Source organism: Agelaius phoeniceus, chromosome 8 (assembly GCF_051311805.1).
Source record: "Agelaius phoeniceus isolate bAgePho1 chromosome 8, bAgePho1.hap1, whole genome shotgun sequence".
Lineage (NCBI taxonomy): Eukaryota > Metazoa > Chordata > Aves > Passeriformes > Icteridae > Agelaius > Agelaius phoeniceus.
This window is the reverse complement of record NC_135272.1, coordinates 10,068,023-10,082,181: the sequence shown is the minus strand read 5'-3', so window position 1 is coordinate 10,082,181 and position 14,159 is coordinate 10,068,023. Positions and strand designations below refer to the sequence as shown.

The 14,159-nt window shown below is 51.4% G+C and overlaps 1 protein-coding gene across 11 annotated transcripts in view; it reads left to right on the top strand.

Moving 5' to 3' along the window:
• Positions 1 to 14,159, top strand: part of CACNA1E (calcium voltage-gated channel subunit alpha1 E) — a 158,940-nt gene that overhangs the window by 92,454 nt on the left and 52,327 nt on the right. For all 11 annotated transcript variants that reach the window (XR_013183195.1, XM_077181969.1, XM_077181972.1 and 8 more), the window contains one exon: positions 3,774 to 3,877. Coding sequence is in view for 10 of the 11 variants with exons in the window: in XM_077181969.1 (XP_077038084.1) it covers positions 3,774 to 3,877 (104 nt within the window). In the remaining variant the exon portion in view is untranslated. The remainder of the gene's footprint in view (positions 1 to 3,773; positions 3,878 to 14,159) is intronic.

Sequence of the window (14,159 nt, the reverse complement as noted above, 5' to 3'; positions counted from 1 at the left end):
AGGGGAAGGGGATGTGTTGGAACCCTGGTCGCTGAGAATTTTAGATTTTCTGTGCTGACAGGCACTGACCCCCAAGAGAACACTGCATTTGACCTGAGGCTGTGGAGAAGGCATCCAAAATTGAATGACAGAACTGAGATTATAGATGTGTAGTTTAAATAGAAGTGTGTAATATCACATGGTGGAAAACCTAGAGTTTAAGGTTTTAGAATATAGTAATGTATATAATGCAAGATGGAGGTTTTGAGCAGAGGCTGGTCCTTCTTCTTCATCTTCTTCTCCATGGGTTTGGGTGGTATTGGATAAAATACCTTTTTCTCCATAGATTTGGGTGGTATTAGATAAAATACCTTCTTCTCCATGGGTTTGGGTGGTTTTGGATAAAATACCTTCTTCTCCATGGGTTTGGGTGGTTTTGGATAAAATACCTTCTTCTCCATGGGTTTGGGTGGTACTGGATAAAATACCTTCTTCTCCATGGGTTTGGGTGGTATTGGATAAAATACCTTCTTCTTCATGGGTTTGGGTGGTTTTGGATAAAATATCTTCTTCTCCATGGGTTTGGGTGGTATTTGGGTGTAATTGGATAAAAAAGTCTGCATTGCAGGCCACAGGTGGTTGATTATGGGGTTAAAAGTAAAAATAATTCAGGTGTCATTTCTTAATTGGACAGTTTATCCTTAAAAAGCCTTGTAGAGAGAGAGAGATCGGGCTCCATTTTTAGTTTGTTAGAGTGAAGTGCTGTAGAGCTTGCAGTTTGTGATTCTGTAACAGAGATAAGAACTAATAAACATCTGAGTCCCAACAAGACACACCACCCCATGAGGGGCTCTGTGAGGCTGACGGGGAAGTGAGCAGTGCTCACTCAACAGGGATGGTGTTGAGGGGACAGAGGGGATGTCATCAACTCATGGAGTCCTTGGGGATGTGTCCTGGGCTTTCCTGCCCCCAGAATCCACTGGCTTCCCAGAGCTGGAGGGACAGAGGCTGCCATCCTGGGCCTTTGAGATGTTGGATGCAGTGAGAAATGGAAATCCAAAGCAGCAAAGGTGTCCCCTTGGAGCTCAGGTGGTGTTGGCTGGGAAGCAGTGGCTGGAGGAGGAAAGGGTGCATGGGTGACATTGGGGTGGCCACGAGGTGGCTGCAGGGCAGGGGTGGCACAAAGGAGGAGGGAGGATGGTGGGATGCAGGTGAGGTGGTGAATTCTCTGGGGCATCACAAAGGGATGGAGTGTGACCCATCAAATTGCTCACTCCTGTGTCCAGGAAGGATGAACTGAGCCTGGAGTGGAGCAGGGAAGGGGCTGCTGGATAAAATAGGGCAGGAGAGCCAGTTGGGCAAGAGAGAACTGGAAGAACTTTGCTTTGGCCAACAAAGCAGAGGCTGGAGATGGCTGTGATTGCTGTCTAGAAATAGATCAGGGTGGAAAGAGGAAGGAAAAGAGCTATTTCAGCCAAAGGCCAGTGCTGGCAAAAGAACAGAGCGGTGTAGAAAATGACCACAAATAAATTTAGGCTGGAAATTGCGGCAGCCACTGGAGCATCTACTTGAGGAGGCTTCCAGTGGGGACAGTGAGTTTTTGGCAGCCTGAGTGGCTGAGCAAGTACCAGATGATGGTGTGGAGCCACTGCATCCAGACTGGGCATCACCAGTTCCTGGGTTTGTGGGGAGCATTGGGATGTCCCCTGAGAGATTTCATGTTCAAAGCTGGCACAGCCAGGGGGACCCGTGTGGCTGCTGGTGGCAGCCTGGGTGGTTGGGACCATCCCTGAGCTCACTGTGGCCAGTGCTGTGTCCTTGAGTATGGGCACAGCTCCTCATCTCCTCCTCTGCCCTAGAAGTGCCCCTCCTGCAGCTGCTGGGTGCAAGTGGTGCTGTGACCTCCCAAATCCCCTGAAAAATCTCTCCAACCCCCTTTGCCTCCACTCCCAGGGGAGCCAGGCACTCAAATGCACAGAGGTTGGGATCACAGTCAGCCCACACCATCAGAGCCCTGCCAGACCCCTGCCTCAGCTGTCCCTGCTGCAGGTCCCCAGTACCACCAGCTTTGCTGTGCCTGAAAAATGGAGAGGGAAGAGGTCTGGGCACTGATAACCCTGGGAAAACTGCCTATTTCCCCCCCCCCCCACTCCTGCTGGGATGGCTAAAGAAGGGATGGTGATAGCCCAGCTCTGGGGAAAGATGTCTTGTTCTTCTGTAGGAAAGGAGCTCCTGTGTTTTGTATTCCCTGTGACAGAGAGCTCGGGGAAAGCCTGTGTTTTTTGGGCAGGAGCCAGTTTCAGAGGCAAGCAATCCTGACATGAGTGGCAGGTACCCAGTGGCATCTTGGCAGGGAGCTGAAGCCCTGTCAAGCTTGGGCAGAGGGCTGCAGGATGCCTTGAAGGCTGGTGCCATGGGAGATGGTGCTGGCAGAGCAGAGCACAGTGCCCTGGGTGTCTCTGGAGGGCTGTGGTGAACATCGGCTGTCAGGAATTCCCGTGCATTGTTCCTTCCTCCCTCTGCCTGCTTCTCCCATGGCCCTAAAGAAAAGGGCTGGAGGTGAACTGGAGCTTTTGGAAGAGCAGGATCTTGAGAGGATATGTGTGGTTTCCCTAGGGCCAAAGGGGGAGAGCAGTGAGTCCTTCCAGCTGCTTTCAGAGCCCTTACGGCTGCTGCGTGCCTTGTCGCTGCCCACATCCCCTGCCCCAGTGCTCTGGTCAGCGGTGCTGGGCTGTGCTGGTGTCACCCTGCCTGCCTTGGGTGTCAGGGTGATGGGGACACCCAGCTCAAGTCCTCTCTTCAGGAGGAAGGCTCCAGCCCTCACTCTCTTTGCTCCTCGGAGCCGCGTTCCTCCCGCCGCAGAGCCTTCCTCAGCTCCTGCACTGGCCGAGCAGGAGATGTGGTGCCAATGACTCAGATGAAGATGAGGGCTTAATTAGCACAGGGAGAAGGGGGAAGACAGAGAAAAGAGAAAGAGTCTTTCATTGCAAGAAGATTGATACCACCTCCCCCAGACAGTCACGTTCTGCCACATCACCCTCAGCCCGGCGTCATGCGCACCGTGCCTGACACCAGAGGACAAATGGGGCCTGGGAGGGACACAGGGGCACTGCTTTATTAAAACCTCTGGTGAATTCATGTCTGGAGGGACTGAGCAGGGCTCATCAGGAGCCTTTGCAGCTGTCAGGCTGTGCCCTGAGCTCACAGCTCCCGTCTGGTCTTGGCTCTGTGGCTTTGGGGGATGTGCCTGTGGTAGGAGGGTGTCTGCAAGGTCTTAGTGATGATGCCAGCAGCAAAATGCATGTTTGGAGGTTTCCTACCATGCATGAAGGGACAAACACTGGCTGCCTCTTCTTTAGATGCCACCTTAAGGCACCCTATCAATCTGTGCTGCTGAGAGGCTGCTTTGCCCCATCCTGGTGGATGTGCATGGGAGCTCTGAACCAAAATGCTGGGGAAAACATGCTCAGGGTGAGCCCTTGCCCTCAGCACCCCAGTTTTGGGCTGCAGGACCTTGCACCTCCAGCTATACCCATCTCTTACAGTCTCTGCAGGATGGTTGGAGGGGGTGGAGGAGAGCGGTCCTGCCTGATGAGGGCCGGGGCAGGGTGCTGAGGGATTCCAGGGTCTTCTGGTGGGGAAGGGTGCCCACCAAGGCTTGGCAGGCATGGCCAGGTCACCCTGAGGAGCCTGGTGTGGTCAGCCTGGAGCGCTGGAGTTAACACACCCTCCCTCTGCCCCGTTGATGGTGTTGGAGGTGATGTCACACATGATTTTTTTTCTTTCTTCTCCAGACCAATGATGCCTTAGGAGCCACCTGGAACTGGCTGTACTTCATCCCCCTCATCATCATTGGATCCTTCTTCGTCCTCAACCTTGTCCTGGGAGTGCTGTCAGGGTAAGCAGAGTGGTCATTCCCTCTGGGCTGTGGCTGTCACACATTCCTGGCACCTCAGGCTGGTCCCTGTGTCCCTCCATGCCCTCCAAACCTGCCTGCCCCACAGCAAGGGATTGCTCCCTGCCTGTGCTTGGTTCTTCCTCAACATGGGGAGCTGGGAAAGGGACAGCCTTGAAGATATTTATTATTACTGTCATTTCACCTTGCTGAAGATCTTCTGCTTTTGGTTCCTTGTGAGAAATGGTCACTGGGGATCTTCTGGCTGCTTGGGACTTGCAAGAGGGGAGAGATATGGGGGGTCTGTGAAAATGTGTTTGACTCCAGGCTGTTGGTGGTGGGGTGGGATGGGTTTGGGGAGTGATACAGAGCACCAGGAGGATGTGCCCTGCACTGGTGGGGTGCAAGCTGGTGAGGACAGGGATGCTTGGGGTGCACGTGGATAAGCCCAGAAGATAAGATAAGGATATAAGATAAGGAAGTAGGGACAAAGCAACTGTCCCTGTCCTGCACTTCCCAAGGGAAAGGCAGTTTTAATCCAAGCCTTTAAGCTGGGTTTGGAGACAAAAACTCTACTTGTCTCCATGACAATGAACTGTGGTTGCACCAGCACATCCTCAGCTGCTGGCAGGGGCTGGTGAACAGTGAGAGTGTGCCCTTTCCTGCACTGGGGGAAGGTGTGGGCTCCTCTGTTCTGACTGAAGCAGGTCATATTTTAGCTAATTATGCATCATGGCAAAATGCAGAAGTCATTGTAGCATTGGTTTGGCCAGATGGAAAGCCCTCAGGTGCAAGGGCCAGGGTGGAGAATGGCCTTGGTCGTCTCTGTCCCTTTCCTGAGTGTCCCTGGAAGTCCCAGTGTGATGATGGTGGTTTCAGGAGTTTCTAGTGTGACAGGTTGGGGTCTGTTATTGGGCTGAACTTTCCCAGCTCTCATTCTGGGGTCTGACTGGGTCCAGGGGCTTCACTTTGCCTTGCAGAGAGGCAATTCTTACGGGGGATGAAGATATCCAAGCAGCCTTGGGTGGAATTTCTACTTCTTATGCCACATCCAGCTTGGGCATTTGGGCAAAGTCCAGCTGGGTCTCGATGTCAAGCAGGAGCTTTCCTACAAAAGCCTGGCTGAAGGAAAGTTAGGAAGATGGGAACAACGTTATTGCAATGTTAGAGAATGTCAGTGCAGCGTGTTGTGTGGACACCGAGGCTTTTGGTGCTGGGGTGATGCTGAAAGCAGCTTGGGGACACAAACCAGACACTGGCCAGAGGACCACAGTGGGGTTGGTGGGATGCCTGGCCATGCCCTGGCCCACCTGGGTGTTTCCCTGCCCGAGGCAGCCGTTCCCATGCCTGCTGGGTTGGATGCAGTTATCCAGGACTCTTCCCAGGCACCGGCTGGCATTTCCACTGTTTGTTTATTGCTAGTAGGGTTTGTACTGGGGAAAGATGCAAGTGGGTGGGTGGCCTAATTGGCAGCAGAGATGCTCTTGTGGCGTGGCAGATATCCAGGGTAAAGCAGGACTGCTCAGCTCCCTGGAGGGCTGAGGGAGGTGAGCTCAGGTGGCCAGCTGGGCTCTGCCACTCCATGGCAAGGCCACTGTCAGTGTCCCCCTGCCTGGGCACAGCCACATCCTCTGTGGCTCTGTGGATGCAGCACCTTGGCTGGGTGAATCATCCAAAGGTGCTGCTGGAGCCCTGGAGGAGCAGGACCTAAGGGCAGGAGAAGGTGCTTGTGCACACAAATGCTGAGTGCCCTTGAGTGGAGCAGGGAGGGCCTCGCTCCTTTATCTGTTTGCTGAGCTCTTCTTGTTTTTAGCATTCACCACAATCCTCTTGTGCTGGAAGAGAGTTCTTGGCTCTGCTGGGGGATGGGAGGTGTGACCTTTCCATTGCCCAGCTCTCAGCTGGATGAAAGGCAGGGCCTGGCCAGATACCCCCACTTGTGGCTGTGCTGAACTGAGAAGAGCTGGTCACTTTGGGCACGAGCTCCACAGAAACACCTCCACTGAAGGAATCCTTTCCCTGACTGTTACACCAGAGCTTTTGGGGAAGCCAGGCCATGCTCAGCTGAAATCATGGCCTCTGGGAGCCTCCTTGCAGCAAGCTGGCCCCACCTAGCTTGCAAACTGCACCATCTGCATCACTGGATAACAAGGTCCGCTCGGGATTTCCAGCATTCTCCTCAAGGTTCTCCTCAGGAGCTGCTGCTGAGCTGCCTCTGCCCTCGCCTCATCTCAGCAGAGGCTCCCTTTGGGGAAACAGCCCAACAGCCAGGGTGGGCCCCCAACGAGAAGAGGCTGCAGGAGGACATTTGTGTGTTTCACTTGCCACCAGCAGAAGTTTGCCGGAGCCCAGATTTAGCAGCCTCCTGGTTGCGATGAGCATCTCTCCCAACAGTCAGTTCCCCAACTGTTAGGCTGAGGCATGACCTCTGTGATGTAAACAGCCTGGATCCATCTGCTCCTTAAGCACAAAGTATGTGGGAGAGGAAAAGAAATGATTTTCATCACAGGCAGGCTCCTCAGTTTTTCTCCCTAAATACGAACAGGCACACATGCACTGGAGTCGCATGCAGGCTCTGTTAAGGGGAGATGGAGCTCCTCCAGGCAGGGTCTTGGAGAGCCAGTTCTGCTGTGGCTTTGGCATTTATTGCCGTGTCTATTAACTTCTCCCCTCCATGGGTGCAATTATGGATCAATTAATTCTGACTGAAAGCAGGAAAAGATAAAAAAATTGGCCCCGTTCCTCTTTGGGAGCAGGTACGGAGCCCAAGGAGATGTGACTGCTCAGCTTTTAAAGCTACACGAGCTGCTGAGATAATCCTGGCAGAGGAGAGTCAGTGGGAGCCAGTGAGGATGGAGCATCCACTGAAATGCCATTTTTTACCTGAGGCTGCCTTGTGGCCTGAGGAATTGCATCTGCTGGAGATTTGCAAAGACCTGCTCTCCCTTTTTTTTGTGAAATTGTTGAGTTTTGGCTTTTTTTTTTTAACTCAGCTATTTCTCACATAAAACAATTTGAAGGTGTTTGTTTGGGCTCTGTCTCTGGAGCAGCAGAGACCTGACAAGAGCCACACTGCCCTGTCCCTGCTGCTGGTGTCGTGTGCCAGCAGTGGCCACAGCCTGAGGACTCATACAGAGCTTCAGTACAGAACAGGCTGCATTTTGACTGCTTCCCACATCCCTTTCCACAGCCTCTGCAGAAAAAATTTGGTTTGCAATCACCCTCCTCCATTCATTGCAGCATCATCCTTCTGCTGAGAGCTGGGAGACTCCATCCCCATACCCAGTCTTGTGCATCCAGCCCCTTTCCAGGGTGTCAGAGCTGTTATAGCCACTGATCTGCAGAGACAGCAGAGTGGGTGGAAGGAGATGCTGCCTGGCCTGGGAAGACTGAGCCCTCAAGCCAGCCAAGGAGACCTCTGGAAGCTAACAGCAGAGCAAGAAGTCAAGCACAATGGCAAGAAAAATGAAATCTATCTGCCTTGTACCAAACAAGAGAGTAATTTAAATCCTCCTAATTGCTTCCACTCATCCTGGTGATGTTAAGTCTTTTCTCCCTTTAAGTCTTTTCTGCCCCCCACCCCCAGCTCTTACACTAAGCCTTTGAAAGAAACGACTAATGTTATAATTAAAGGATCAAATTGGCAAGATTTCTTTGTCTTAAGATCTTTCTTTCAGGTTGGGTTAGCACTGCGTTCGCAGTCTCCGGAGAGTTTTCTTCAGTTCCTTCAGGAGCCTTCTGCACCATCTTCTGAAATCTTTTCACTTCAGTTAATTTGAATTTTTTTCCCCATCCAATTTGGATGCATAACAAACGATGAATAAAATTAAGTTTTGTAGCAATTAATAATAAGGGTGTTGAGGGAACAAGTGTACATTTTCAATGGAGAGAGGGTTCTTTTTGCCAGCTCCACACAAAAACCTGGACCCCACACGTCTGAGCAGGATCTGGTGCTTTGAAGCCAAAAACATTGGGAGGAGGATTAATGTCTCAAAGATTCCTGGAAGGAGAAGTGGTGAACATGCAGGAAATACAGGAAAGCTTGTGGGGAGACCATAAATTACCAGCAAGACATCAACAAACAAAATTCTTTGCCACAAGAATGGTCAGGCATTGGACCACGCTGCCCAGGGAAGTAGTGGGATCACCATCCTTGGAAGTGTTCAAAAAACATGTGGATGTGACATTTAGGGACATTCTGTAGTGGTCAACATGGTGGATTTGAGGATCTTCAGCTTTTCCAACCTGAATGACTCTGTGTTTCTACACCCAAGAAATATGGATTTGGAAGTATGAAAGCTTGGAAGCATCACATTGGCTTTCTCCTGGAATGGTTGTAGGATCTCAGGGCGTGGCTGGGATGAGATGTGAGATGTCTGCACTTGTGTTGTGCTTGGGAACTCGGTGGCTGAGACCCCTTTTGAAGGGAAGAGTGGGTGTCACACGGGGAGGGGGCAGTGATGCCCCTCCCAGGCCCCCCAGCACCACCATCAGCGGCGCCCACGCTCCTCACTTGGTTCTGGGGAAGCTCCTTGTCATCACTGTGGTCTTTGGGCACAGGCCAGGCAGAGGAGTCTGGGGGGACCTTCATCTCTATTCAGCAGGCAGGTGGGCATCCATATTCATGCCTCTCTGCCGTGCTCTGCTGGGCCACCTTTCTGCCAAGGGCTCCAAGCCCCGTGCAAACAAGCTGCCTGACAAGAGGCGTGCGTGGCTGCTGTGCTGGATCCTCTGCTGTTACAGGGAATAATGACTCCTCTTACAGCCAGCTGGGTGAGAAGGGAAAAAAAACCAGAAAAAAAATCCACAACAAAAAGATGACTTGCTGACTTTCCCCTTTGATTTCTCCTGGCAAATTATTTGCCAGCATGTCTCCGCTGCTTCAAAATTGCTCTTATTCCTGCCTCCTTGCAAATCTGCTCCATGGACTGCCTGTGGTCTGCGGGCTGTGGGGGAAAAGGCTCTGTTTTGATCCTCTCAACAAGGCACTCAGCAGATAGTGCTTGCTTACAGATTGCTTTGGGAGTTGTTTGTTCCAGATTATGGTAATTTCTGTCCTCCTGGTTGATGGCAGCAATTGTGTGGCTCCAGAGATTTGAGCCGGCGGATGGCTTTGGAGATGCCCAGTTCCTCCAGCAGCAGCTCCACCCTGGCAAGGGGGTGCTGGGCACTGCTGTTGGGTGAAGAAGGTGTTGACTGGAGTGCTGGAAGCTCCTGGGAAGTTTAAAGTGATGAAAGGTTGAAAATTGAAGTGGGGTTTTCTTTCCATACTACATCTCACCTGCAGCACTGACCACACACCTTTCATCTGTGGATTGCTGTCACATGCAAAAAGAGACTATAAAGATCTTCCCTGCTTACAGAGGGGATAAAAACTGGAGCATAGGAGGGAAAGGGAGGAGTGACATTTTCCCAGCACTGCATGAGCCAGTGGGAGTGATTGTGAACAAAGCCCGGGGCTCTTGAAGCATTGAAGCTGCGCTGCTTATGCCAGCCCTGCCTGATAAGAGTGAGGCACAATCTCGAGCTCCCATCTCTGCTCCTTGCTGCTGGGGCTGCCAGGCCCTCTGCCACCCTTCTGCAGCTTCTTTGCAGCGTGGGCTGAGCGTGCTATTGCTGCCTTTGGTGCAGCATTGCAGAGTTGTCTGGGCAGTGGGACAACGATGCAAACCTCAGCGGTGTTATCCTTGGAAAAATGATGAAACTGAGAGTCTACAGCTAGAATGTTTGTGCATCTCTTCTCTGCCGTGGTTGATGCAGCCCAGAACCCTGCTGGCTTTCTTTGCTGCAGCAGCACACTGCTCACTCATACTGAGCTCATCCCTGGCACCTGCAGGTCCCTTTCCACAGAGCTGCTCCCCAGCTGGGTAGGTCCCATCCTGTGCTGCCCTCCTGGATTTTGTTTTCCCATGTCCAAGACCTTACATTTGAATCAGAGAATGGCCTGGGTTGGAAAGGACCTTGTAAAGATCATTTCATTCCAGCCCTGCCATGGAGAGGGACACTTTCCCTAGAGCAGGTTGTTCCAAGCCCCATCCAGCCTTGAACACTTCCAGGGATGGGGCAGCCACAGCTTCTCTTCATGAGATTCTCGTTAGCCCACCCTTCCGGCCTGCCCAGGTCTTCCTGCAGGATTGTTCTCCCTTCTGAATTCCCCACTTCCCCACTCAGTTTGTTATCAGCACACTTGGCCTTGGAGAAATCCAGGTGGACAGCCACAAGCTTTCCACAAGGTAGAAGGTATCAGCATCTGCCCCTTCTTAACAGGGACAGTGATGTAATGGGTCATCTCAGGGCTGGCATCTCCCAGCTCTTTCCCATTTTACCCTTCCATGTCACCAACAGCTTGTCACCTTTCTCCTCCCCAGCTTGTGTGACAGCCAGTGCTGTATAAATGTGCTCTCCTCAGCAGCTCTGTCACACCCTGGTGACACAGAGCTCCTGCCCCACTGCATGAGGCTGATCAGAGCTCATGCACAGGCAGTACAAGAAATGGGCTGCTGCTGGTTGCCTTTCTTTTTGTGTCCCTTCAAGTTCAGAGAAGACCTTCTTGAGATGGCACAGCTTTGTTATGGAATCAGAGAAAGGTTTGGGTTGGAAGGGACCTTTAAAGGCCATCAGGTCCTGTGGCCATGTTCACAGGGGTCTTAGGAGGAGGGAAGAGATGAGGATCTGACTCCATGTTTCAGAAGGCTTGATTTATTATTTTATGATATATATCTTATATTAAAATGATATATATCTTATATTCTAAAAGAATAGAAGAAAGGATTTCATCAGAAGGCTGGCTAAGAATAGAACAGCAAAGAATGATAACAAAGGTTTGTGGCTTGGACTCTCTGTCTGAGCCAGCTGACTGTGATTGGCCATTAATTAGAAACATCCAACATGGGCCAATCCCAGATGCACCTGTTGCATTCCACAGCAGCAGATAACCATTGGTTACATTTTGTTCCTGAGGCCTCTCAGCTTCTCAGGAGGAAAAATCCTAAGGAAAGGATTTTCCATAAAAGATGTCTGTGACATGGTCCAGCCCCCTGCCATGAGCAGGGACATCTTCAACCAGACCAGGTTGCTCAGAGCTCCACCCAGCCTGGCCTTCGATCTTCTCTGACTCTGGCACTTCAAGTGAACTTAAATCAAGCAATTACCCTCGCTGAAAAACCTGTTGTCTCCTTCAAAGCAGGCACCCTTCCCCTGCAGAGGTTTTGGTGCCTTTTGGATACTCTGCTGCTGCCTCTGCCGTGGGTTCAGTGCAATAATCCCAGTCTGCAGTGCCAGTGCTGCTGTCACTGTCTGTTTAAGCTCAGGTTACAGGCTGCTCAGTCAGTTCAACACTCTCACTTCAGTTCCTGTACACCTTCTGGGTAAATACCATCTGATCTCCCCCTTGCAACTGCCTCAGCTGTGTTTGCCACACTGTCTGTTGTCACTTCTGTCCCATAAGCACCTCTGACACCCTCCTGGAGGCTCTGAGGCAGTTTTTCCTCAGACTGTGGTGCTCAGACCTGAAGTGGAGCCATGAGCCAAGACCTGAGGAGAGCAGTGGTGTTACCTGATGTCTTACAGATGGTCTCTCTTGTTATGCATCCCATTATAACTGGGTTTTTTTCATAGCAGAGTGGTGCTGCTGCCTCACCCTCAGTGTGTAATCCAGTATTTCTCTGATTCCCATCCTGTCCTTTCTGCTGCCTCAAGCTGTTTTAAGGCTGATTTGATAACTGGTTTGCTGGAATCATCTTTATAATAGAGGCAAGAGGTGATGAATTGATGGGTTTGAAGATAGATGGTTTGTTGTTTCAAAGCATGGAGGCCACAACATTGATGTGACCAGCACTATTTACCTGCTTTGAACTCAAAAATGGTCTAAAATGTAGAAAAGAAATGGATTGCAGTGGTTATTTTCTCTTAACTTGTTTTTAGTGGCGCTCTTTTCTCTTAACTTGTTTTTGGTTCTTGGTTTTCCTGTAACTGGTTGTTTTGGTTTTTTCCCTGTTTTCTTGTGTTTTGTTTTTTTCAAGAGGGGACCCATTTTTATGCTGGATGCTTCCATGAGTGGTTCTCCCATTGAAAGCAGACTTGGGTTTTCCAGTCCTTAGAGCAGATAACATTGGACTAAAACAATCTCTTTCCTGGTGTGAGGGTGGCTGGGGGGCCCTGGAGAGGGATGTGGCTGAGCATGGTGGTGTCCCCCAGGGTCTCCTGCCAGGAGCAGAGATGCTCTCAGGCCACGCGAGGGAAATGCTGGGGCTGTGGAGGAGAATTTGCAGGCAGAGGAAGAGTGAAGCACCTGTGCTCCCATTGCCCCAACAGGCTGGGCAGGGGGTGTGGGGGAATGATGCCCTTGGGAGCAGAAGGACAGATGGCACATGGACCCCCAAAGCCCACCAGGGCCTTCAGCAATTCCCTCTAGAGCTCTCTGGGTGGGCAGTGAGGGGTGCAGTGACACCAGGCTGGCATCACAGATCTTGGCTGCCAGAGGTGGATGTTTTTGAGCTGGAGCCATCAGGGTTTGGGGCCAGAAGACCCAGGTGGACAAGCAGAGGTGGAGACTGTGCAATCTGCTGGGGTGCTCTGAGCCCCCTTGCAGGGACCCCACGGGGCAGCACCGCCCTGGGCTCTTTGCAGGGCAGAATTTGGCCATCCCTGGTGATGTAACCCCAAGAGAGCAGGAGCAGACCCTTCAATGGGAGACAGCACCCGCTCTCTGGGCGATGCCAGGCTGCCCTGCCTGTGACTTGGAGCCTTCCCAAGCGTTGTCAGTCACCATGGCTGGCCCTGTTCTCACTCACACACAGTATTATCTCTACCCATTTGCTGCTGCAAATTGGCTCTGAGCAATCCTTGATCTGTCAGCATCGCCTACCCACTCTCAGATGTCACCAGCCCCCGCTGCTGCCCTGCTTGGGAACGTGTCTCTCTGAAATGTAATAATTCATTAACTGAGATTAACTTTTTTTTTATTCTCCCCCCCTCCCCTTTCTGCCACCCTTTCCTCCTTCTAATGGACAAAAGCAATTAAGCTCCATTAGGGATCAAGTGAGTGGGAAGTGGCTCCCTCGGAGACACTGCCACAGCTGCATGAGCCCTGTCCCTGAGTGTGTGTGGCACCAGCCTCCTGTAAATTAGTGCTCCAAGAGGAGAAGGGCTGCCTCAGGAAAAGGGGGAAAGTGTTGCTTGATGAGCACCTTTTCCAATGCCCCCATTCCCCTCTGCAGGAAGAGGTGGCCTGAGGCTCCTCTTGGGTCCTTCTGGGTGGCTTCCACTGGGGGCACACGATGGTGGTTTCTCTTGCCATGCAGCAGAAGGAGCTGGAGGACAGAGGGATGAGCAAGCAGGAGGCAGCAGAGAGTGGCCAGGTTCCCAGCTGACACACATCAGGAGGAGCTTCCCAAGTTCTCCCAGTTGCACACAAGCTGAGAAAGCTGGGGTGTGACCGTGTTCACAGGGGTCTCAGGTTGAGGGAAGAGATGAGGATCTGACTCCATGTTTCAGAAGGCTGATTTATTATTTTATGATATATAGTACATTAAAACTATACTAAAAGAATAGAAGAAAGGATTTCATCAGAAGGCTAGCTAAGAATAGAATCAGAAGGAATGATAACAAAGGCTTGTGACTCTCTGCCCAAGCCAGCTCACTGTGATTGGCCATTAATTAGAAACATCCAACATGGGCCAATCACAGATGCACCTGTTGCATTCCACAGCAGCAGATAATCAATGTTTACATTTTGTTCCTGAGGCCTCTCAGCTTCTCAGGAGGAAAAATCCTAAGGAAAGGATTTTTCATAAAAGATGTCTGTGGCACTGGGGTTGTTCAGCCTGGAATGGAGAAAGATCTGGGGAGACCTTAGAGCTCCTTACAGGACCTAAAGAGGCTTCAAGAGAGCTGGAGAGGGACTTTAGACAAGGCCATGTAGCTATAAGACAAGGGGGAATGGCTGCCCAGTGACACAGAGCAGGGTTGGATTAGATATTGGGGATAAATTCCTGCCTGTGAGGGTGGTGGGGCCCTGGCACAGGGTGCCCAGAGAAGCTGTGGCTTCCCCATCCTTGGAATGTTCAAGGCCAGGTTGGATGGGAGTCTCAGCAGCCTGGGGTAGTGGAAGGTGTCCCTGTCCATGGCAAGGAATGAGATGGTCTTTAAGGCCCCTTCCAACCCAAGTCATTCTAGGATTTGGTATTTATGGGGTCTGGGAAAAGTGCTGCCAAGGCTGCGTGGAATTATGGCCTGTGGGGCAGAGCTGGTAGGATCAGAGGACAGGAAACTTCCCCATTGACTC